The sequence below is a fragment of the Amblyomma americanum genome, chromosome 1 (assembly GCF_052857255.1).
Source record: "Amblyomma americanum isolate KBUSLIRL-KWMA chromosome 1, ASM5285725v1, whole genome shotgun sequence".
Taxonomy (NCBI): Eukaryota; Metazoa; Arthropoda; class Arachnida; order Ixodida; family Ixodidae; genus Amblyomma; species Amblyomma americanum.
In genome coordinates this window covers 455,427,327-455,453,289 of record NC_135497.1, presented here as the reverse complement: position 1 = coordinate 455,453,289, position 25,963 = coordinate 455,427,327, and the positions used below count along the sequence as shown (strand labels likewise).

The 25,963-nt window shown below is 45.4% G+C and overlaps 1 protein-coding gene and 1 long non-coding RNA gene across 2 annotated transcripts; one reads left to right on the top strand and one right to left on the bottom strand.

Annotated features, from left to right (window-relative positions):
* Window positions 1–1,245: 1,245 nt before the first annotated feature.
* Window positions 1,246–12,453, bottom strand: LOC144104440 (uncharacterized). The gene is made up of 3 exons (XM_077637436.1): window positions 11,966–12,453; window positions 9,658–9,853; window positions 1,246–1,440 (listed from the first exon to the last, which is right to left on the bottom strand). The coding sequence occupies exons 1-2, from the start codon at window positions 12,260–12,262 to the stop codon at window positions 9,821–9,823; spliced, it is 330 nt and encodes a 109-aa protein (XP_077493562.1). The 5' UTR covers window positions 12,263–12,453; the 3' UTR covers window positions 1,246–1,440; window positions 9,658–9,820.
* Window positions 12,454–21,236: 8,783 nt separating this feature from the next.
* LOC144104436 (uncharacterized) lies at window positions 21,237–25,377 on the top strand. The gene is made up of 3 exons (XR_013308531.1): window positions 21,237–21,325; window positions 21,859–21,934; window positions 25,254–25,377. It is a non-coding gene; the product is annotated as an uncharacterized LOC144104436 (long non-coding RNA).
* The last annotated feature ends 586 nt before the right edge of the window (window positions 25,378–25,963 follow it).

The following is a 25,963-nucleotide window of genomic DNA, read 5'->3' as shown; positions in this document are numbered from 1 at the left end:
CACGCAAGATTTGAGATAGGATGTGCATGATAATGCCTCTGAAAAAACTGTGTTTATCCTACATACCTGAATTCTGCTGAAAGATCATTTTACTGTGTCGTATAAAATCAGTTGTTCTTGTCCTCTTGGAGTGGCACAAAATAGTTCTAGCTAAATTCGCCGTGGCAGTCCATTTCTTCAGGGCATGGCTCCGCTTCGTCTACTACTTCAGTCGCATGTTCACAGGTGGCTGAAACGTAATAGCAACGTTCCTTTAATTCTTTTTTTTCTCCAAAATCAACGTGGTGAACGGTTCCCGGATTAGGATAAAGCATTTTTTTCCGCGCACGTTTCTGTCACCCATGCAGTTTTGTTATTCTAAAGTAAAAAGGAGGATAGAAATAATGTGTACAAAAATGCTATTGACCCTCAAACGCAGATACCCTGTGCAGAGCGTATTCTCTTCATTTCTACGAAAGTGCTTTCCACAAATCTGCGATATACACAAATATTGGTGTGGAAATACTGCCACTCGTAGTTAAGTAGAGGTATTTCTCGAGTAAGCCATGCGAGGACTACTGAATCGACTAACAGCTTTTGTAGCGATAGCTACACTACGCCACTCCTTCGACCCTTCAGCGTGGCACCACTTGGGCTCCGTGGCGGCACCGTTGGTCATGTGGTTGCCCACGTGGGTTGATCACGTGGTGCGGCCGTTAGTAACGTGGTGCGGCGCGCAGCAGCTGCAACAGCTGTGCGCATGCGCTGTGTGAAGTGTGACAAAAAGGAAGAGGGATAGCCCAGGGAAACGGAGCGGCGAAAAACTGACTTCGCAATACGACTGAGCTAGATGTAGCTATCGCGTCACTCCAGGTTTAAGCTAAGATAAACCACGGCAATTTTTTATGACGCCGCACTTAAAGCTATACACATAATATAAAATGGTCATATAAGTATTCATGAAAATGATCAGCATGTAGCGCTCAGTTGATATCTGCATGCATCTATTTACTGAGCAGTGTACATAGCGTAAAATACACCACCGTTACAATATGAATCGTTCTAGATCTTTTCCCAATATCCAAATCAGTGTTGGCGGCCGAACACTCACCAAGTGATGTGACACTGTACTTTAAACAATTCTGAAGACACCGCTTGAAAGTTTTCATTTTGACAATCCGAGTTTCTGCAACGTGCACATTATTACATGCAAGGATGACTTTTTTATTTTCCCTCCAAATTATATTACATGAGTGTTAGAAAATAAATATCAAAGTAAATGCAATTCAGCTTACTTTTAATATTATTCTATTAACATTTAATGAAAAGAAACTTCCTCAAAAATAAAGCACAAGTGTGTAAAAGGAAAAAGTCGAGAACGTCGCTCCACCTAAATTGGGGAAGCATCGGAGACCGAGTTCCCCCAGATCGTCGGGCGGGTCGATCTTCACTTCCTGTTTGCTGCACAAAAAAGAAGGAAAGCAAGCGTCAATATAGTCCATGGTTATTTCAGCACCAGCTTCTCTAAAGGCAAATAATCCGCTAAATATCAAATTCTTGCCTTTGGATGCACATCGACAGCAGGCGCGTCAATGCGATGCACTCACGGAGGCGGCATAATTTTTATCTACAATAATCTCCCCGAGCTCTACAATTGAGTCATCATGAAAATTAACCCTCATTGCCCCACTGAAATAGGATAGTCTGATATGGCCCACGCCAATTATTATCACCGGCCATCAGAGACAAATGACTTTTCTGACGAAACCAGAGAATGTAGTTTGAGAGCTTTTTTTTCAGTCCTTTATTTCACCTGTTTGACTTCTACAGGGTATCCCAGACTATGCATAGTAGTGAGCCGATTCATCCTTATCTTTAAGCGTTGAGTTTGAGGACTTTACAGGAAGCGAACATATCAAGCGCTAAAAATTGGTTGGTTTGGTTTATGGTGTTTAACGTCCCAGGCTATGTGGGACCCGCCTTGAGGGTATGACACGATAGCGTTAATGGCTTAATGACCATTATACGCAGATTTTGTTATTCTCTATACTTAGCATTGATCGTTGGACGTCCTCAAACCACTCTTGGCGCAGAGGTGCAGCGGTTAAAAGATGTGCCACTGCTCTGCAGTGAGAGGTGCTGCCACTGGTGCACCTTGTGAGACTCCGGTTGCCTTGTGTCCGACAAAGCCGGACAGCCGAAAAACTGCACTTGCCCAGGACCGCAGTAATACTCAAGTTGACGCTTCTTATGGAGCTTACAGCAGTATTGAACTTCACGCTGGTTAGAGCATACGAGCTTTGAGTTGAACTCTTCACTTTGCAGTGAGACACGAACCACCTTCGCAGGCTAAGTGTTCGAAACTGGGTTTGCTTCCGAAAGGCCGCAGCGGAGTTTGCGGAGTGTCCTCCGAGCACACACCCCTGAAGAAGCCGGGCGCCGGGCCAGGGGTGGCTTGTACCCATTTTTACCGGTGTCAATCCCACGATCGGTTTCGAACCAACCACAGCCCGCAGCCGAAGCCGACACCCAGACCACTTGTCTGGGTGTCGGCTCATGATTGATATAGCTGCCTCCTTCCACTGTCAGTGAATTGCTATCAATCCGGGGGATTGTTGTGATGACGAACAAGGTAATGTTACCTACGTGGCCCACCTGACCGCTATGTAGCTGCTGTGAAAATTTTACGTCGAATTTTCGCTCACATTTAAGACGCCGACGCTGTCGACGACGCGGGCTTTTCAGCCACAGGAGCTCCTTAACACTACCGCGCTAAAATTGCTTAATCCAGTGTGCTTTTGGTTTGTCGGCCACTTGCGCTTTACTACTCATAAATCACTAATATTCTAGCCGACCTGAACGTCGTGTTCACTTTTTTTTAGAGGGTAAGCAGAGAAGACACCTTTAAATAGTGCAAGGCGGAGAGGAACACCTAGGCACAGGACCGGCGCAGAAGTGGAACGATGTGCCACCTTAGAGGAACAAGAATCGATGCTTCGCGTGATGTCTAACCCAATCATTTCAACATCCCGATACCACGTGGAAAGCTTCGATGATCTCTCTTTTATAGCCACAGCCTTACTTGAGGAAGCTGAGCGGTCGCGTGTGCGTTCACGTGACAGCTTCAGAGACTTAGGAGGAGCGGAGCGGTAGCGTTGCAGAGAAATAAGTCTACAACGCTGCTTCAGCGAAACGAGAGAAGACGGGGCCAGGAGCTGAAGAGGAAAAAATAGGCAAAGGTTTATCCTGGCTAAAGCCTAAGTAACCAAATCGAAAGCTTGAAAGTTAAGCCAGGTATAAACATTGGCTAGACTTAGCTGCTGCTTGGTGGTGATGACTGGCGTTGAGCCAAGGTTTACCAGGCGTAACTTTAAAGCTTTCGCTTTGGTTACTCTTCTTCTCTGTGCGGCAGCCTCTCGGCGAGCTACGTCCAATGAATGATCGGACTCGGCCTATCTTTTTTGCAACCTCTGAGACGCAGACACTTCACGAGACATGTTGCCTGGATCATCCATGACGATTGCTGCCGTTGAAGTGTCGATAGCAGTAGCAATATGTAGGCAGCGGAAGCTATCAGACAGAGTGAGTGCACGGCTCCGGCGTAGTAGCGTTTGAGTGACGTCATGGTTGCCACATGACTAGACAGAGGCGAGCGCTCGGTTTCTTAGGCGGCGGTGGCGGCGGCGGCTGAGTGACGTCATAGCTGTCACGTGGTTTCTCCTCGGTTTAAGGTCAAACATACGTACATGGTGCCCACGGCAAAGAAGCTAAGGAGGGGAGTGTTAAAAGCGCTCGCCTTTAAAAAACACAAGCATAAAAAGTTTGATCGAGAGTTACAAGAAACACCCACAAACGGCAGGGTATAGGGGTGGACTGATCATGCGTCCTCTTGAAATCTAAGGAAGGGGTGCAAATTGAAAAAAAAGGCTGCAAAGATTGCTCCTGCGAAACCGACGTTTGAGACGAGGAGCGGAGAAGGGTACGCGGAGTCCGCTTGGCCTGGATTGGCCGTGTTTGCCTCTACGACACCTGATCTCTTCGGTTACGAGGTGGCTCGCCGCCGCACTTCCTATACCTTGCGCATCTGTGCTCGGTCAGGACACGGCTGGAAGCTACAGTCGGTCCGGCATGCAACCAAAGCGAGCACGGCCGAGGAAGAAGCGGTTCGCAAGCGCAGGGCGGTTCAAGTTAGCTGTCTGTGGTGGGTCCGGCCAACAGAGGAGAAGGAGGAGAAAGACTTTTTTGAAGGAATTCATTGAGGGCGCAGTCCCTCAACACAGGACACCATAGAACTTGCCCGCCGGCAGCGCCGTACTAACCAAACATTGCAGCCGTAAAATAAAAAATTGGTTTTTAGGAAAGGAAACAACGCAGTAGGTGTCTGACTTTAAGGTTGCACACGAATCGCGTCCTAAAGGCGGGATAAAGGAGGAAGCGTAAGAAGGAAGAGAGAGGGGCGGTGTTCGGAGGCGCCCGAACAATTTCGACTGCCTGGAGATCCTTAAAGCGCACAGACATCACACAGCCCTCGAGCTCCTTTTTGGTTTCGCTTTCACCGAAACACTGTCTCCACGGCTGGGATTGAAACCGTGGCCTGGTGCTCACGAGCCACGCTTCCTAACGTCTGAGCCGCCGCGGCGGGTTAAGCGAGAAGTAGAGAGCGGCAGATCGAAGCGCGCAGCGGCCGACGTGCCAGCCATACTAAGGAGCAACGCCAAGGCTGAGTGGCGGGCCTGTTGGTATGGCATGCTGAACAAATTTTTTACCAGCCAAAGACGCCTACATAAGAGAATCACACAGGACAAGGGCTCGACTCACAAATGAAATTTTTATTGAAAATAAACTGCTTAGTAATATACACACGCATGCGCCAAGCCAGGATAGGTAACTGGACAACACTGTTAACAAAAACAAGTTCCTTATATGTAATAGCAAGAGATGGGGAACTCAAGCACGCATATGGAAGGCCGGAGAAATTTCACGTGCCTTACGCGTTTTTTTTATGTCCAAGGAGGGAAACGTCAAAAGAAATGTGAGGAACGTTTCTTGAGACATCTGCTGCAATGCCATGCAAGATTACAATCTTCTGCGACACCAGCTAAACTTTAGAGTCTGTGAACTAGGTGTATACACCAGGCGGAAAGAAACAACGCTGCACTACCAGACATCAAAATATGTTTGTAAAATGTGAAATGGCTGTAATCTGTAAGATTCCACAGACGTGCGGAGAATTCTACATAGGGCAAACGGGTGACTGCGTAAATGAGCGGCTGCTCAAGCACCGGGCAAAGGTCTGTGCCGGAGAGGACTGTAGTCTTGCATGGCATTGGGACAGATGTCCCAAAAATCGCTCCCCCCGTTGTTCTGAAGTTTTCATCCTTGGACATGAAAAAACACGTAAATCACGTGAAATATATCAGGTCTTACAGAGATCGATACATGGTGATGTGTGTATGAGAGCTCCATCTCTTCCTATCACATCTGACGAATTTGATTTTATGGATGAGGTTGTCTAGTTAGCCTTCCTGGGTTGGCACATGCGTGGGTGTACTTCTCAGTGATCTGCTTTCAATAAAAAGTTTCAGTTGTTAGTCTAGCCCTTTTCCTATGTTGTTAACTCTTGTGTATGCGACTCTTTTCGCTTAAAAAAAAAACATACTTGATCAATGCTTGCCGAGCCACAAACAGCAGGAAGAGCAGCACAAAGTCTTTCCATGTTGCAGGGCCGAAATACTTCACTTCTCGTGACCGAAAGTTTTATTCTCACCATCTGATCTGGCACAAATGCGTGGCTAAAACACTCAGTTTGTACTCTGCATGAAAAACGCTGACGCAAAGCCAACCACTAACAATGACACACTTTTCGATTTCGTTTTGGCGGAGGAGATTCACAGCGCCCACAGCGACACAGTTCGTTTATCGCTCCTACAAATTCTGGACAACAATCTGTAAGAGGGCTTCAAATTGGGCTAGTTGGTAGTTAACATGGTCACACATAACTCCGCTTTTGAAATGGCTTGGTACGCCACAAACACTGGTGCGCCAACTGTCAATTGAAGTTTATGGCGGTGTGCACATATATCTACGGTTCACATGTCAAAAGAGAAATAAAAAACGCAGTTAAAGCAGCAACATAGCTATCATATCAACAAGAGTCAATAAAATACTTTGTCCCAGCAGATCGATTTACCTTTGTTATTGTTTTCCAAGAATAGGTTTTCATTATTGTCAAGCAAAACTGAAGGATCGCTTTACCAAGTCCCTTTTCCCGATGCCAAGCTGTAAGCTCGCCAAAGCTAGTTGTTAACTCGTTAACATGTTAACTTTTTAATTGTTAACACAGGTCACTTTTTCGCCACCACGTGGCGCATGGGAAGGCTCTAACAGCTTTATTTTTCTCTGGAAAACAAAAATGCGCGGCGGTTCCGATGGTTCAATCTGAGAGTCGCTTTTTTTAATCTGTGTGATGTGCAGGTTCTGTCACCCTACTAAGGCGCGATGCACGCGTGCGCGTAGACTCCCTGGCTTATGGGCACTAGAGCGTGAGATGGCGTAACCGTGTTGTGAAAATGCCACTTTTTGGTCATTTTCATGCTTGTTTCCAATAAAATGGCATTGAAGAATGGAAAGCCGAGTTTCTGTTTTGTATGACAGTGAAAAAAAACCCATCGATTTGAGGAGTATTTTAAAAAAGAAAGCAGGTCGCTGTCAACAAAAAGTGCTCTAAGTTTTCTTTGTTTCGGTCTTCGCCGATTGTTTCAACTTTCAATGGCTTTGGAAAAAGGTTAGCCGATGATTTTTCACGCCCATATTTTTGGCATGGAATCACATACTCGTAAACCAGACGAAAAAATGCAGTCGGTTTCCTGGACAATCAGTTATATGAAACACTAGTTTTATGCGAAGGCAAATCCTTCTGTGTCCCTTGTTCCGAGTGAAGGGGCCAGGGCTGTTGATTGTACCCGAGACGCAGTCGATTCCCGTGATAGGAAAAGAGAAATAATTAGAGAGGGAGGTAGAGAAAGAAAGGAAGAGAGAAACAAAGTGAGAGGAAGAGACAGAGGAAGAGAGAAAGAAAGAGAGGGAGGAACAGGAAGAGAAAGAAAGCGAGATAGAGAGAGAGGAAGGGAGAGGCAATAAGAAAGGAAGAATGAAGAAGACAGAGAGAAAGAAAAGAAAAAAGAGAAATAAAGAACGTGAGAGAGAGATAGAAAAGAATACGAAAAAGAGAGAAAGGAAGAAGAAAAAGAGAAATAGAGAGGGGACAGAAAGAGAAAAATAGAGAGCGAGGGAAAGAGAGAGAGAAAAGAAGAAAGAAGGAGAGAAAAAGGAAATAAGAGAGACAGAATGAGAGAGATAGAGAGCAATATGAAGGAAAGAGATAAAGAAAAAGAGAAGGAAAGAAAGAGAAAGGGAGAAAAAGAAAATAAGCAGTGAAAGAAGGAGAGAAAGAGATAGAGAAATAGAAACAACGAGAGGAAGAAAGAGAGAGAGAGGGAGAGATGAAGAGATGAAGAGAAAGAAAGAGAAAGGAAGAGAGAGAGTGAAAGAAATAGAGAAAAGGAGAAAAGGCTGAGATAGAAATGGAGAAAGAGAGGAAGACAGAGAAAGAATGAAACAAAGAGGAAGAAAGAAGAGAGATATAATAGAGAGGGAGAGAGAGAAAGGAACAGAGAAAGAGCAAAGGAGATTGAGAGAGCGGGAGCGAAAGAAAGAAAGAAAAGAAGAGAGAAGGAAAAAAGAAGCGAATAGAGAGAAAGGAAGAAGGAAAGAGAGAGAGAGGGAGAGAGAAAAAGGATTAAAGAGAGAAATTAAGGAAGCAAGAATGAGGTAAAGAGAGAGAGAGAAAGATCGAAAGGAAGACAGAAAGATAGAGAGTAAGAGAGAGAAAAGGAAAGCGGTAAAGAGAAAGACAGAAAGTAAAAGAAAGAGGAAGAAGGAAAGAAGGACAGAGAAAGGAACAGAGAGAGAGAGGAAGAGATAAAAAGAGAAAGCAAGAAAGAAAGGAATAAAGAAAGAGAGAAAGAAAGAAAAAGAAAGGAAGGAACAGAAAGAGAGACAGGGGGAGGGAGCATGACAAAGAAACACTAAGACGGCGTAGAGACATGGCGAGAGAAAGAAACGAATTGAGAAAGAGAAAGTGAGCAAGAAAGGAAGAAAGGAAAGAAGAAAGAAAGAAGGAAAGAAAGAAAGGAAGCAAAGAAAGAATAGTTTGTTGCTATTAACTAGAGGGAAAGCTGGCGCCCCGCCTACGGGCGTTTGCTTGGAGGTTTCTCAAGGCCACCTCAGGCACCATGGGGCGGAGAACCACAGCCTTCGGCCAACCTGTGGTACTACCGCAACCTTTGGCCAAAATTAATGAAAAACAAAGGTTGTTCGTAATAAAGAATGCCCTAGCGTCTAATACCCTGTCCATAAATTGCAACAAACGAGCAGAAAAGAATGTAAATGCAAAGTTTGCCAAATTAAGCGATGGCTTGATCTACTATTGGCCAAGTATAGCAGATCACAAAAGCCAATATTTCGTGCTTAACAGGCGCAGTTTTAAAAAGAAATATGCTTTCAAAAAAAATGTTGGCGCATGAACACTTTAAGAGGTTTTTCACAGCTTTTAGGAAAACAGAAACTTCTTATTGGTGTCGTGCTCAGTTGCGTTTTCGCTGCTATGGCTTTTGTGCGGTACTTTTACGCCGAAGTCGTCTGCACGCGGGGCGCGCCGTCGATACAGAATGGGACATCTCAGTAACGTAACTCTGTGTTCCTCAAAAAATCTGGCTGTCCCGAACCAAGGAGCTCATCGCGCCATGATGCGTTGAGCGTCTATTTCCGGCTCAGGTGCAGCACCGCCAGCTTTCCATTTAGTTAATAGTAAGAAACTTTATGAACGTAACAGCGAGAGCATTTTGATTCAAAAGGAATTGAAAAAACAGAATGAAGAGCATCTGTGAACGCTGTGATCAACAAGCAGTTACAATAAAGAATACGCACGCTTTTGTCTAACGCCTTTATGGAAACAAAAGTTTTCACATATTAGGATGTCAGTAGGAAATCTTCCGAAAAATAAATTTTTGCGTTTTTTGGAACTCAGAATAGGATGACATCTTTCCAGCATCTCTACGACAATCGGCCTATTGTTTAGTATAGTAGGCATTTCAAGATTCAAAGCCCGTATTTGTTAGTGTGTATTTGTGGTACATAAATTGTTTCATTTGTATAATTGTATGAAGTGACTTTTGTGGCGGAAGCCTTCCTAAACCTTTTTCGCCGTGTGTCTCAGACGGAATGCTTCCAGCGGTAATCGATGCAAGATTAGGTAGTTTGTTGCTTGCATTCCGAGCTTATCAAAAAAGGCGTAGTATGCTCAAGGAAGGCGACGGTAGCTCCGCTAATTATTCGTAATAAGCGAGCGTTCGTGATGACTGTGCCCATAAAAAGTGAACTCGACTGTATCGAAACGTATAAAGGGCTGGCTGAGTTTTTTTTATTTGGATTGAAATAAAAGTGACTTTCAAACTTCGCAGTCGAGATTTCAATTATTTGTACGCACTATATCATAGCCTTTAAATTACGTTCATCATTCGAGCACCCGCTGGCTACGCTAATGAGCGCGGCTCGGAAGGCACAAACTGAGCGTTTGCTTGCACGAGGCTTTAAGCGCTGTCTGGTCTGAAGCCGCACCTCAGAAGGAAGACGCAGCTGCAGACCGCCGTTACCGCTGAAACCGCCCCTGCTGCTTCGTAGCGGCGAAGAGGCCAGCTGTGTGAGCTGTTGCTGCTTCAACATGGACAGGTGTCTCGGCAGTAGCGGCGGCTTCTCTGCAGCTGCCGGCAGGACTCTCCTCTTACAACGGGGGACAAGGAGCCTGGGCCCCCAGCTGCAAGAAGAGAAGAAAACAAATAGGGCGGTGAAACTGCCGAAAACAAAATAATTAAAGATTCCAGGGGTCCACTTTAGTCTGCTTAGGCGCAGTAACATGAAAGCTTTTCTCTTACTGCTGCCCATTATACTTCGTTCCATTATTTCCCTGCCGTTTCTGACCGATGTTTTCGCCCCAACTTCGGTTCTGCAAAATTCAAAGACGAGGGTTTTATTGCTGAAGCATGTATTGAGCACAGCAATGTACTGGTTTATATTTTTTATTATTTATCTAAATCAGTAATTACGTAATTCAGCATTTCGAATAAAGTGGCGATGATCGAATTAAGCGTTTATCTGAAATAATTCGAAAGCAATCATTCGCTGACTTAATCAATCCTTTTGATGGCTTTATTCAATATGAAATAATTTGCTTACTTTAATAATTCAACAATAACCTAATTTATCTGTTCGAATAAATTACCGATTAATTTTCACGCACTTATCTAATTCAAATAATTGGTCACATCGGCCAGTCAACTACTCAATTAATAATCACATTGAAGACAATTATTTTTTCTTCCTAATTCAATACATTTTTATAAGCTATTCTATTAAATGCACCTGTAATGGATGACTGTCAGTTTGTGCGGATGCGTTCTGCCGACAGTTCCTGTACACGCCACTCGTGACACTAGAAATGCTTTCGCATTAAAACACAAGACAAACAAGAACACATTACTAACTCTGTGTCCTTTGGAACTCGAGAATATATAACAATGCGTCTCTGCCCACATGCTGGAATAATGTTCACATATGGCAAAGCTGATTTACATGAAGATTCTGCTGCTGTTCCAGTATGGACGTCCAGCCAATCACCGGCAGGAAAATCACGACGGTGTGATGCCTGTTGTACGTTCTTGTTTCTCTCGCCTTTTCACACATAACAGTGAAAATAATTGGAGGGGGCACTTAAGCTCTTCGTTGTGGGTATGACGTGAGACGTAATGTCTAATTTTTATATTAGAACAATGTCGTGCTCCACATTCATTGGTCTCTGGGAGTGATCATACCTCTCCTGGCGTACTGGTGCAGCGGTTAAGCAATGCGCCACTGCCCTGTGAAGGCAGATGCTTCCAGCAGTGGGCCGTGCGCGGCCCTAGCTGCTTTTACCGAGCAACGAATCATTAAATTAGTAGCCATGTGCGCCGGTGGGCAATTTATGCTCATTATCCGGTGGGCAGGTCGTCAGGACGCCGCAAGAACGTAACCTAGGTGACCCCGGGCTTACTAGGTTGCTCTCTGTGGAGCAGCTGCCAGAGCCATTCTCGTGATTTTTCGCTCACAACAACGGAACTAGAGTTCCTGGCGAACGGCGCCTTTAACGCTATCGCATTAAAAGCGATCATTAGAACTTCTTGAAAGTGGTACCGGGAAACATAACGATGGCTATTAAATCTTCCCCGAGATAAAAAAAACAATTTCTGACTTCATAAAGTGCTTGGCGATACTTGCAATATTTTGTTTGTCGCAATCGTGTTCGCCTGTCAAACAGAGCATCATTGCGGAACTGCGCAACCATTGCTATCCTTTGCAAGATTATTCCGCACAATCACACGTTCTGTATAACTGTATCATTGCTTCTACGGTTGGGCTACTGAGCACTAGGTGCGGGTGGAGACCCTGCAGCAGTGAAAAGATAGGAACTGAAATAAGATACGGAAGCCTTCCTGTCCAGGAGTTCCGTGGACGTAAAAAAAACTCAGGGCGTAGAAATTAATCCGGATGCCTTCCCTAAGGGACAGCGTTGGCATACGGAAGTCGGCCACTTCTTCACCTGCTTTAAGAAGTGACATGATATAAATATGTAGAGATCTCTCAATAATACTGTCAGCATACAATGAAGCGGACGCACTCTCAATAGGGTCAGTGAACGCCACTTTCTATTACTACATCTCCTGAGTGAAAGTAACCACGAACCTGTGTTATCAGCCTCCTGTCACATCAGTGAGGTCTCAGGGTTCTCTGAATGGATGCAATATTTGGCGCAGAGTGATCCAGGCAAGCTTAACTAGTAATTTTACGCGTGTGCGGCAGCCACTCGACATGCAAGTCTTCTGGATGACCTCACCCCAATTGTCGCAGCAATGACGGTCGACGGCTGAGCCAGGTTGCGCGCGCTGCCACAAGTGCACTGCTCCTCGCGTTTCTGGCATGCGTGGACCTTGGGCTGGGTGTCCTCGGACTCCACCAGTGAGGAGTGCTCCGTGTGCGCTGCTGCAGGGTATGACCAGGATGCCGAGACGCTGGATTTCATGTTCCTGTCCAGACGGCGTCCGCATCCCACAGGGCGCGGTACACCTGCCTCTCCCGCGGCCGCACTCGAGGCGTGGTCCGTCGTCGGCACACCGAACAAGGCGGACTGCATTGTCGCCTTGTCAGGGCTACTGCGCGCAGTCAGGAAGAGGGTGGGGACTTCTGAGAGGCAAGCCAGACACTTCCGTGAATCTTCGATGGTCGCTCTGCCGTCTACATGGTTCCTAGAATGAACCGGCGGACTGCTGCGAGCACAAGCGAATACGGCGAGAACGCGCCGGCGCGCACAGCTCGAATTCACGAGCAAGTGTTCGAACTTCTGCTTCCTCTTTTTGTTGTGCGCGTTTGAGTGAAGCCCCGCTGGCTAGAAATTGGATAAATGTGTAAAGTGGGAAAGTTTAAAAGCCGTGCATTGATATAAAAAATCGGTTAAGTTGAAGAAAGTGTTGTGTTGTAATTAGACACTTAAGGCTATCATGCACCATGCGCAAGCTATGGAAAAATTGTTAAAAAAAACTTACGTAGAGAGCTTAAAAGGTGCCCATTGCTACCTAGTATTACAAAAATAAACAAAATTTAGAACTTGCTAATAGTAAAAGGTTCACAACAGGTCGGAACACTTCAGCAACCATCCTTGGCTGGGGAAGATACTCAAGGCTCCCGAAAAATTAAAGACGTCAGCCGTCATCTCACCAACGAGAAACTCGGTCAGGTGTACAAAAAATGAAATGAAGCAGTGGGTCAGAATTTAGAATTTGTCCAAAAGACCTGCTTCTCGCAAACAACTAAAATAAAAGATATGTCAACAATTGCTATATCAACAGGCTATACACCGCAGCAGAAACAGGCCAGAGGAAGATGACGAAACAGGGTGTGTCCTCCGTCTGTCCTGGCGGCCACACATTGAGCAAGTTTCTGCAAAAGGAGTTCGGGCCGTTCACATCCTACGCAGGCTTTGTAGTGCTAGGTCAGGCATGAGAAGGCATACACTTCTGATGATTTATAAAATGTACCTGTGCCTAATATCGGTGTTCAGGTGTGTTTTATTCTCAGGAACTCCTGCCTATAAACTTCGCCCGCTTGTGCGGTTGGAGCTTGAGGCGTTGCTCCTTTGTCTGGGGCTTCCAAAATATGTCGCCAATGCTGTTCTGCACCTTGAGGCGCTAATCCCATCGTTATCAGCTAGGTTCCGCCTTTTTTAGTGCCGCCCGGTCTCGTTTTCAAACTCCGGAGATATGTTACGTGCGTCCCTGCCTGATCTCATAAATATTCATTTCACAGATGTCTGCCAAATGTATAACAACTCATCATCTGCCCAGATTGCTTTTGATGACATTTTCCCATCGAATGCAAAGCTGCAGCCCTTCCCGCTTCTTCAGGGTCTGTTGCAGGACTACCTAAGGTCCTTTTCCTCCCAAGTTCTTATTGCTACCAATGCCTCGCAGGATCCCGAAAAGGGAGGTGTGGGAATTTTTTCGGCTTCACTGGATTGGTCTCTTTCTCTCCGTCTTCCTGACTTCTCTCCTATTTTTCTGGTTGAATTATTAGCAGTAATATTAGCCTTAAGAAAAATAGAAACTACCGTTTACCAGGTCGTGGTTATGACAGACTCTCTGTCCATTTGCTCTTCATTATCCTCACCCACTGAGTCTCGGGCATTACGCCTCTTTAAGTTCCTGATTCCGCTCCATCTAAATTCGGTAAGGTTGCTTTGGGTACCAGGTCATATGGGCTTTCAATTTAATGAGGTTGCATATTCTTTAGCAAGAGCCTCTCTCTGCGGCTCAGTTGTTGCTGTCCTGCCAAAGTGTGCATATACAGCTGCGGTGAGGTTTCGCAGCTACACAATATTTCAGAAATTTGCTGCCTCGGCTCTTACATCATCTCCCGAATATCAGCATCTTCTGCATCCTTGGAGTAGCAAAGACTGGCGCTCGCGCAGACTAGAGGTCTCTTTCACGAGTTTGCGTCGCCGGGTTCCCCTTCTAAATTTCTACCTTCACAGATCTATCCTTGCGGTTCCCCATTGTGCCCATTTTGTGCCGAACCGGAGACAATAGATACTTCCTGCTGTTCTGCCGCCGCTTCTCTCAATTGAGGAAGCGTCTTTTGCAAATTCCATCTCATCAACTGGGCCTGCCTGTGTGCTCCGCGGCTGTTCTTTCGATTGGCGCTTCTTTGCATGGACGAAGCGGCAGGAGTGTGCGCTCTGCTGTGCAAAATTTTCTTCAATGAACGCAGCGACTCCCATTATAATTCCTTTTTCCCGATCTCAGACAGTACATTGAAAACACTACAGGCATTGTATACTATTATGCCTTTAAGCCATTGTCCCGTCCTCGATCTCCAAGTTAACAGGACCCCTGTCCTTCCGTCTTCCAATCTATCAGACTACATACTATTACCACTCCTTTTTCCATCAAAACTTTCCTGCATCCAGCAATTAACCGCCTGTGTCTTGGCCACTCCCCCGTAGTGGGCATGTGCCAGCAGCGGCAGAGGCTTTCTTTCCTTCCTTCCCTCAGTCCTGTGCCTGCTGCGGTGTATAGCCTTCTGAATATCTCACCAACTGGCCTACACACCTACCTTCTTCACATGCATTATCACCTAAGTGCAGCACTGAGTAAAAAGTAATGCATGCATTTTGAAACTGAGTAAATTCCTACTGAATTTTGCAAGTTTTGAGCGTTACACTAAAATAAGGTTTCGTGTGATCTCCTCTCCTCTTTTGTCACCAGGGGTTTTTTCTCGTCTCATCAAGTCAAGTCAAGTAAAGTTTATCCTTGTTTTCGTCGAAAGGAAAGGGGACGGGACTAAAAGGTGTGAAGCTGTGAAAGACAGCTTGACAAGGCCCTCGCCCCCTACAATAAATGGCAGAGCAACAGCTAGGAGGAAGATCAGTTTGGAAAGACGTGCACAAATTTCTACATCAAAGAGTTTCATACTATTCCTTTTGTCCTTATGAAAATAAGATACGCAGCAAAGCACAAAAACAGAAATTAGGCACGTCCTAAAAACTCAGTCTTAAAATCAGAAATGCATCAAGTTAAAATTCTAAAAACAAAGCAACGCTAAGTTCACAACTCTTGTTTGCGGCAAAATAGACCAATTTGGAGATCTGACTCATTAACTCGATCGAATCCAGTTGCATGCAACTTATTAAGTTGTTTCGGTACAGTGTATCATAATGATTGAGTTTATAAATAGGTGCGAAGCACTGAAACAATATATTTTTCTTTGTGTAGGGTTTGTCGGTCTCGGATACTTTATTTTACTTCTGCTAGGTTTACGATAATACTTACATTAGATTTTATGAAATATTTATAAGCTACGATTATCTTGTAATCGAAAAAGAAAAACACAGAGAGGTCATTATATTTAAAGAAAAGCTCTTTGGTTGGATGACAGTAAGACACGTCCGCAACAAAACGTGATTCCTTTTTCTGCAACAAGTTTAATTTGGATAAGTTAGTTACCCCTGTGGTGCACCAGACTAAGCTGCAGTAACGTAAGAGCGGTAGCACAAGCGCGTTATATAAGATGAGTTTTATTTTAGGAGACAACAAGTATCTTGTTCGGGCGATGGCGCCAACTGCTGATGCAAATGTTGAGTGTAAGTTCTCTTCGTGGTCGTTCAATGTAAGGTGCCTTGAAAAGATCACTCCGAGTACTTTCACAGAGTTAACAATTTCAACTTTTCTCTGTTCCCAAGCGTACGCTCAAGACATCCGGTAATTACATCCATATTGGAGTGTATAGAATTGCTTTTGTTTTGCTTGTGTTTATTTTTAAGTGGTTTGCTTTGACCCAAGCGGCACAAAAGTTGTGTGCGAGGTTTGTGCGTCCAATGCGCTGGCGACATAAAATTACTTCTATAAACGTTCCTGGTGCCTACAGGTCTTCCAGTAACCTAAGACAGGCTTTACAGAGTGCAGCTTGTTGTTAACTTAAGTTTCCCAAGAAGCCTGCCATTTTGCTCCAAATTTATTTTGTACTCTGTCGTGCGCACAAGGACGCTCTTCGCACCAATTTGGCTGACCGTCGGATTCTCAGGAGCATCTAATCAAACAGGCGTTTGGTCCACGTTTACTATTTGGGGTAGGTGGTACACGTGCTCCGCTCGCAGCGCGTTAACAAAGCGGTGAAATTTGATCACGTTGTCATCGTACTCGCGTGGGTCTTTGGCAGAGTGTTGTCCGCTGGCGGATACTGAGTTGTTGTCGCTTCCTAAATATCGGAAGCCATCTCTCGCTTGCCTTGAAATCCGTAGGTTAAATGTTCATTTCGCGTGCGATTCCCGATCAAAACGCACGACAGAATTTTTTGTCGCGCATCTGTCGCGCGACACAATTTTGTGTCGCAAGACAAGCTGTCTTGTCGTGCCTTGTGTCGTGCGACAAGCTTCGTGTCGTGGCTTCTTTCGCGCGACAAAGTTGTTTGTAGTAGGTTCTGCCGCACGACAGACATCTTTCCTGCATTTTGTCGTGCGAAGAAGGTCCCTGTCGCAGCATTTGTCCGCGACAGGTTTCTGTCGCAGGTACTGTCGCGCAAGAGAGGGAGTCGTGCCGCGCGACAGAGATTGCGTGCCTCAGCAAAGTTGCCTGTCGTGGGTTCATTCTCGCGACAGACTTCTATCGCGCCTCTTTTCACGCAATAAAAGTACCTGTCGTGCAGCCTGTCGCGCGACACAACAGCTTGTCGTGGGATATGCCGCGCGACGGATACCTGTCGTGGGATGAGTCGCGCGGCAGATACCTGTCGTGGATTGTGCCGCGCGATAGATACCTATCGTGGGATGTGTCATACGATAGATTCCTAGTGAGGGTAATTGTTTTACTGCAGAATTCTAGAAATACTGTCGTGCTGTCCTGTGACAGCGATAGGATCAAATTGACCAAGGATGCTTCAAAGCGAGTTCACTGCGGCGAGTCGCGAAGAGGATGCGAGGTGCTCTGGTCTGTTGGTGACGGGCACCGAGCGAAATGAAGTGTTCATTCACATTGGCGAATCGAGTTTTCAACTCGCTTCCCGCGACCTGGCTCTCTCACCGAACGAGAATGAGCTTAGAGGAGAGGCACTGTTCGAGCACTCACCTATATCCCTTCTGTTCCCACATGACAATGTGACGAAAGTACTGCATGCTCAAGAGTATATTGCGGCTTTGAAAGCCCAAAAAGCTGTAATGCACAAGCGACAAAGCCAGCGGTGCCTGTGTATCCGCACGCGCCTGCGGTGGCGGCATGTAGCTGCAGCCACGACAGCGCCTGCACACCAATCGGTGTGCGCAAGTCGAATGGCGCTACTGAAGGTCAGCGTCCTCTTGGCTACTTTGACATGTTCAAGCCATGTAACACAATGTACCGCTACTACTACATGCACAGAAAAGGCCAAGGACACTTCTATGCATCGCGGAAAAGAATGTCGTTAATCGTCAATCAGGGAAAATTACTCGCCATAACCATCCGGCTACACTAAGGCAGCATGTGTGTACATGCACGCAGTTCTCTGTATAAATGTTCAAAGCAACCCCGATATCATTTTCCCGCGCGTTTAAGTTTTAAGAGCGTTAGCTCTTACTACTTACGTTTGTCAAGGACACGTCTGTCTGCAGAGAAGGTCAAATTGGCCAAGACAGTTACCTCAATATATCACATACCAACCGCGGGCGCGTAGAGCCTTATTGTCACAGATACCTTCAATACGTTTTACATATGCCAGTATAGCGGCTATCAAAGTGGAACCCCGGGGACCCTCATTTACATCAAAATTGGGGGCCGCCCGTTTGGCGCATAACGTACGAAGTGCTGTCATTTAACTTGTCATGTTCCTGAGGATAAAATAAATATTTAGATGAAGCCCAAAATATGTGTGGCATTCGCACCGACGACCTTTTCGCCCCCAAACCCTGCATTCCGGGGACTTCCAGACAGCCATATGGCCTAATCGTTTGTCGCAGAGGGTTCCGGATGCGGTCAAACAATTCGTCTTGTTGTAATGCACACGTTTATAAAATTCGTTAACTGATATATAAGGAGGAAACATACCGGATATAGCGAAGGTGGCTGTAAATCGCAATAGAAGTGCGAAATCTTTGAAGTAGATGACGCTGCTTGTATCTTAGAACGTATGTTTCCGAAACAAAACGCCCTCAGATGTTTGTATTTTGTCTTCTCCACGTTTGCTGAGCACCCCGATCTAGCACCCCGATCTAAACACTTGAAGCTCTCGTAGCTAACGCTCTTAAGTCCAACACTGATGCAGTGTTGGCGCAGAATTTTTTTAGCGGCAGTGACGTGGTGCTTACCATAAAATAGGAAAAAAAAATACTTTACGACGTCGTTCATTGCCTTCACTGAAAATGTCATGAAGGTGACACGAAAATGTCGCTAAATATAGACAACAGCGTATGCAGCCGAAGGTGAAATGCGGCGGCCGGCGAGTTTGAACCGATGTGATTCTCGGTCGAAATGAGAATAAAGTCTTGGGACTGACGTCAACCGCGCGCTTTAAAGAGTTTCGCCTGCTTTGACACTGTCTAGCTCCTGTGCACCCGCGCTCGGTCCTCTAAACTAGTCTGGTCCCAGTGTGACTGTGTGCTATGACAATCTGAGCGAAAAGGAGGATGTCTGGGGGTTTTGATGTGCACCACGGCCATATAGTTGAGCGACATGATAACGTACGGGCGCGGCATGCAAGCCTCAATACCGGCCGCCAGCGTCAGAAAAAAGCGACAGTAATGTTTGTTCAAGTCCATACTAAGCCGTCGGATGGAGTATCGTTGGCCAATATCGAGTCGTTGGTAGAAGCGATAACAGGCATACAAACAAATGTCTCCCCACGGCGCCTTTAATTGCTGCTACTCAATCGCGGCTCTCCTGGCCTCAGCTGGCTCCGCTCCTGAAGGTGTCGCGGCAACCGAGCAAATCTTTGTTTTACTATGAGACGAGGTTCATAGTAAAATGATGACGAGAGCAGCACCTCAGCGCTAGCCAGTTTCGAAGTGCACTCAGCTGCTGCATCGATGTGAAACCGGCTAGGCCTAGCGACGACTAGGGCAGCCAGCAGGGGGTAGCGCGTAGTTCATTGCCCGGCGCGCCCGCGGGCGGCGTCGTTCCCGAAAGCTCGCCTCGCTCAATCCGGCTGGCTCACTGATTGGCTCAACAGCTTGCGACCTTCACTCGGAAGGCTGGAAAATTGAGCAGCGAGCGACTGGCGCTGCGACAGAGCGATACTTTATGCCCACGTGTGCAGTACTGGTGAACAACCTTTAACGCCCATATGCTTGGGTTATCGGCTGCGTTGCGGCGAGGTTTAGTTAAGGTCGTCCGCGACGCCATCGTCACCGTCCGTGACGCACAGACTGAGAACTTCAATTCCAGTACGCGCCAAAGCAGCTTGTATTGATCGTAACGATACGAACTCGAAAACACGGCTGCTTCGATGCGCTAGTGGGCTCTTGCTTCTTAATGTACACGTAATCAGGATGCGGCGAGTGCTAGCCGCTGTTGCATATTAGCTAAAGTGAGACGCAAGTATCGACGTAGTTTCGTAACGCAGTTGGTATCAAAGCAATCCGCTTGTACTGGTCACCGATTAAGCTGTTAAGTTTCATGATCTCCGGTGAGCGTGCCAGTGTCGCGCAAATTATTGCATCGCAGCTACTCTCCATCGTGCCAATTGCGTTCAACTTATCCATGATATTCGCCAGCTTGAGATACGGCGCTTTTCTTGGCTGTTTTTGTCGCAACTTATTGATTTTATCTGGCATCAAACGAAATTGCATTCTGTCAACACCGTGGTCTGCTCCGTCGTCTGCTAGAGCATCCGGGTCACTTCAGGGGATTACAGGATCGCAGCTTCTTCAAACGACATGCCAGAAAAAGTAACTGAAAGCGCTTGAGTATTCTTAAATAATCTAAAAATATTTTAAAATAAATGCAATGTCATTGTTGTGAAGATAATATAAATATTCATGGTTTAAAAAACAAATTTTTTTGTTGGTTGCAATTTATCACCGACACGAAAGCGCAGTCGTCGGCGCCATTGCAGCGCAACCGACGAGTCGTGTTTTGTATTATTTGCCTCTTTGAGGCGTTGCTTGAGTACTTGTATGGCGGACACGTGTGAAGAACTCATTCAATAGGAAGGTGAGCAGGAGTGTGTTGTGGAAGCCAACGACCAGGATTTCGGCCTGTCAACATTGGCGATTTTCAACGGGTAAGCCATGAAGAAAGACAGTGCTGCGACGTCTTGTCATCTGTAAAAGGAACGAAGACTCCTGCGCAGTTTTCCTAAGCCTGGAAGAATCGCATCACCGATGAGTCCCGCTCTGCGTTTCTTTGCTAATGATCTGTATTCACACGCCCTATTTGTATGCGGCTATATAGGGATGTGAGTGGAGGCAGTCCGCTTGCGGTTGCCGCAGCTATAATGCGGCGACAAAAAAGCAGGGCCTATATCCTGCACGACAAGTGTTGTTCTCATTGTATTTATGTGCATTTAGTACTCGCGTGCCGTGGTAAATAAAAATGACACCAGATATCACAACAGAGTTACGCTTTCGCTTGCTAGCGCTTCGACACTCGATGCAAAAGCATGGATTTGCACTGCGTAGAAGACGATGAGCGAGAAGTGCCGCGCGGCGGAGCGCTCGCGCTAGGCCAGCTGCGATCAGACACCGCACTATTTTGCTCAGGGTTAGTACTCATCGAATTAGTGCTTGTGCCTTAATATGCGCCATACTAAATTATTCTGAGACAGTGATCGCATGCAAAAGGCTAGTGCATATTCCTCGCCTTGTCATTTTTAAACTTGTCTGTGCTTCCCCAGTGGAACAGGATTTGAGGCAGTGTTATGTCAAAGTTAAATCAATCTTGCATCTCCTGAGCTGTAAACGTTAATGCTTCCTCTCCTTCTGAGCACTGCGAGCTGTCGGAGATGCAACTGCACACTTATTTAGGATTTCTACCTTTTTGCTATATCTCTCGCTTTTGTGGCCCGCATTCAAGTCGTTCGCCATTGTCGATGGTTTTTTGTTATTTATTTTCACTTTGTTATTTGTTCTTGGTTGCGTGCCATCAGCTGTGGTGCCGGCGATTCTCCGAGCTCGGAACTCTTCCCAGGCACGGGATCCTAGCCACAGACCTCCCATCGCCGCACTCACGAGTGTTCTTTGGTATTTATTTGTTTCTCTTGCCTTTACTTGCATTGCCAGTCGTCAAATTTGTGCAGCTTTTAAGTGTATGCAGATTTGTTAAATGCACTAGCAGTTTTTCAGTGATGCTAAGCTGTGCTGTGAGATATCAATCTTCTTGCTAGTGAAAGCATGCTTTTTTCCATTCTCTCTTCTCTTTAACCAAGGCAGACTGGTTGCAACTTTCAATTTAATACCTAGACATTGGTGCAAGGCACCATGATAGGAATTAATGAAAACCTGCACATCCTATATTCAAATTTGTGTGCGGTATTTCAGCCAGCTCATCTTTCAGTGTCGTTATAACAGTCATTGTAACTCTTCTCAAAGAATGTATATGGGTGCATTACATAAAATCTGTTCATTTCTTTTGTCATGGGCTAGCTCATTGGTTTTTTATTTACTTATATTACGTCTAAGTTTAGTTTTTAAAGCAGTACACGATTTCCTCTCTTGTCATTCATGACATGGCTACAGCCACTGACAGCTGTGGCTCTGGATGTATTTATTTGCAGTTGCCAGCGGCCAGCATCTATTGGGCCATGCGTGCTTCCTGCCTTCGGCTGTGTCATCCCTCCTGATCCGTTCATGGTAGTTATTCTTTTTCAGTGATGCATATCTTAGCAGCCTATTTAGAAAAAATATTTTCAATATAGGCTTGCAGCTAGGTTTAGAAATGCATGAAACTCTACACGCACTTCACAGCAGTACCTCAGCTTATACTTCCTAGAACTGTAGACTTGAACAAAATATAGGAGGTATTCAGTGAGGCCGCGCTACCAGACGGCGCGAGCGTCGCCGCGGCAAACGCGCCATGTTTGCGGTCGTTTCACGCCAGCTCGCGCAGTGTCACGGTACGCCGTGAGGTATCCGGCCTGTATTGTTAGTGATCCTTAACATCTTTGCACGTTGTTAAATGCGTCAACGTCCACTTTTCTTTGTGGAACGCTTATTGTGCATAGAGTTTGCAGCAGAATTCTTTGCCGTGATTTAACCGAGCTGCCTGCCGCAACTCGGCAGCAAAACTGGCCAGCTGCATTGCACGCATGAATGTGCACGACTTGCAGCTTTTAATATCAGTTCATAACTGTCAGCTATTCATGCAGTACACATCGTGGATAACACAGCACATTATTAATTACCCATATTCTAAAACTAAACTGACGCTGCAGAAACTCATATTTCCAGCGGCTGTAGTCCGCGAAGTGCCGAAGCCTCATTGTTTCAGCAGAAAGGCATATATTGCGTCATAGCTGCTTTATTTACGCGACAAAATGGTCGAGCAAATAATGTCATGCACTCGCAGCACGAATGGCAGACATAGCGAGAATGTTTTGCAGGTTTGATTGTATAAACGTAGCATTGCTTCGAGTGCACAAGCCTGGAATCTGTAGGCCGGTTCGCAGCAACGCGATGAGCAGCAATTCCGCTACATTCAGTAGTAACACGTCATTTTCAGCAGACAGAGGTGACAAGTTAAGCTAGCTAAACGAACAGACACGTTTAACTACTCACCTAGGCGAAAAACGGGACTTCGGCCGTCGGCACCCTAAGCACGATGTTGGGCTCGACCGCTTGTCAAGCAATTGCGCCCTCTCATAGGTTTTCATGCTTTAATTCCTCGGCCGGTCGGCAAACTTACGCCGTGCACAAGGCGGACTTCAATATCGGTGAATTCAATGCACACCAGCCGTCCTGTAGTACGTCGTACACCACGCCGGCATCTGCACATTCCTAAGGGTCGACGTTTTCACCAAGTGTAACCTTTTCAGCCTGCCCGCTCTTTTCTGCTTCGCGCAGTTCACGGTGTATCCACTCAGTCACACGGTGTTGCGGGTCGGACAAAAATGATCTGCGGCGACACGCTAAATGCACTCACATTTCACACACTGTAGCTAGGCAAATGCTGAGGATGCCGCGCGCGCGACCACCAACATGGCGAATGCCGCGCCGGCCGCTAGCGCCCCTTGCGGATGACGTCATGTGAATACCTCATATAGTCGCTTATGTAGCTCTTGACGCAGCTGCTGTTAACATAAACGTGCTTTGACATTGCACACCTGTTGCCTGGTATGCATATGTGTCCTCGAAAAGGACCTATATGTTCATTTATCCCTTTAAAAATATTGTCCTCTACAATGATGGTTTACCAGTATTTCTGATAGAGACCAAATTGTCAGTCAGTAATGTAACATTGCACGATGACACCAATCCTTGTATGTCATAGCATCCTTGCAATGCACTGGGCAAGCTGCTGTCAGCATAGATTTATTGCTGGTTTATTGCCATAGCATATGGTTATACTGCACAGTTTGTACCTCTACCTTCTTAAAGCTGCATACTTGCAAAAATTTAAAATTAGTTGAAGGAAAATTCAAGGAAATGTAACAGTAACTGTCTCACATCTTGGTGGACACTTGAACCGTGATTTAAGTGAGGGATATAGAAGGAAAGTAATGAAGAGCTGCCCTAGCGGAGGGCTGATGCCCATGTTAGATGCCCCTCTTTAGTTAAACATACCTCGCAATTAAAACATTTTTATTGCAAAACAAACATGGGACTTGCACGCTCACAAGCACCCTCATGTCAGTAAAAGAAAGTGCCAATGTTGCCGTACTTTAGAGCTTTGCTCTTAAAAGCGCAGCTGACTGCTGCTCAAAGTTGAGAGCAAAAATATGTCTACTTTTCCTCATGTGCAGTCCGCGGTGCTGGTGCCATTTGCAATGGTGATTGACATTGAGTTGCATGATGCGCAGTCCATTCCTGGAGTTAGTGATTTTGTCTGTCGTGTGAATGTGCTGTTAAAATTAGTGCAGAACAATGGTTCTCCAGTTCATTTTAGGTAACTGTATCATGTGCCACGTGCTACCACCCTTTTTCCTCAAATTTCCTAATCTCATTTAGCCATCTGATTGCCACCCATTCATGCATTCACGTACTCTTGGAATCCTTCCAGTGTTTAAGTGTGGTATTGCTTATATGTTCTCTGCATTACACATGGATTTCACTTCCTCTTTTTTTATTTAGTCAAGATATCTCTGTTCCTGTTTCTTGTATAAGCATAAGAGGCAACTCAAGTGCACCATATGGGCTTGTGATGCAATGTGTAGGGCCCTTCGTTTTTGAGTAAAACCTGGTTTCTCCCTACTGTTGCACCAATAAAGACTTAAAGATCAGGTCCAACGCAATTTCTGTGCAAACGTGCCTGTACGAAAGTGTGGATTGAATGTGCACAAAGCCAAAGAACTGCTACAGTGTAGTGGATGTCACATAATTCTTCTGACAGATTTTTTAAACAATTGTGGTTAGTTTATTTCCCTTTTATGTTTATTGTTTGTCGGTTGCTTATAATTTTTGGATAAATTGAAAACTATATGTACTGACTGGTATTTCATTCCAATAATTATTCCCATTATTATGAAGCTGTGTTGGAAGGTAGGTGCGCATTTAGTATGCGTGCTTTGAATTTCAGTGATTGTTTCTGCAATGCAAAATGGAGGACAGGTCTCTGCGGTGCGAGTTTTTTGCAATGGAGTGAAAGTAGCTGAAGCAGCATTTGCTACTGTGTCACCCAGCCAAAAGTTCTCCCACAGACCACTGAGCTTCTGAATACCTATGGCTTAAAGCTCGAAGCTCTGGTTGCCCTTTCCAAGGTTTTCTGCATTAACGAGTGCAAGCCCTAGGGCTCAGAGCTAACAAGCATTTGAAACCATAGAGCTATACACAATAGTGCTGGGACCGTGCAGCAAGTCAGTGTGAATTAGGTCGTGATAAACATGGTTTACTGTAGAAAGCTAGTGTGAAAAAATAGTTGCGCTCAAAGAAACCGCTGTTTTTTTCTTAGTCGGTCATTGAAACAAAGCAATGAGTGTAAAATTTGATATCTCACTGGTCCCTCAATTTTTTCCAGCTAATGACCAAGAGTTGCATGGAAGTTGTGCAAGCCACCAAGTTGCGTGTGATTTTTGCCAGGGACCTGGAGCAGGCTGGGAAATTAGTGGATGGCCAGTGGTATTCACTCAGTAAGGCAAGCTTTTTCTGTAATTAAAGTTTTTGGCATGGCATTGCTTAGGGATGCATGCACTAATCTTACTACTCTATGCCCGCCCATGCTTCAAGAACTATGAAGTACATGAAAAAATTGATTGCCAAAAAAATTGCCACTTCTGTTATGTTTTTCAGGAAAGTACTTGCCATTTAAAGGGCTGTGAAAACGTTAAAAATTATTATGTGCTTGTTGTGGCTTTTTTTTTCAAATTTCTCCTTCCACGTTTATGTTGGCTTGACCTTATAGCTTGTCTGCATGAGATTGGCTGCTACCTACAGTTCGCTTTTTTGTTGCTCCTTTATTGCCTGTCACAATCTTTACTTTGCGTGGCAGTGTCATGCAGTTTGGGAAGTAATCTGATCATATTTCTGCATTGGCCTGAAGAGCAAGCTTTTGCATGTGGGGCAGGTTTATGGTGTCCTTTTGTTTGCTGTAACTGCAGTTTGGCCATTAGGGTTAGAGGCTTAGTCCTTTTTTTATTTTGATGCAGTGTCATATACTTCATAGATAAATTAATGAAATAAGCACTATTTTTTGTAATCAATGAACATTCATTATAGCTGTGGCCATTA

Coding starts and splice junctions, on each gene's coding strand:
- LOC144104440 (XM_077637436.1), bottom strand. CDS start 12,262: ATGCAGTCCGCCTTGTTCGGTGTGCCGACGACGGACCACGCCTCGAGT. Junction 9,854..11,965: donor TCATTGCTGCGACAATTGGG/GTGAGGTCATCC, acceptor CTCTTCTTGCAG/CTGGGGGCCCAGGCTCCTTG.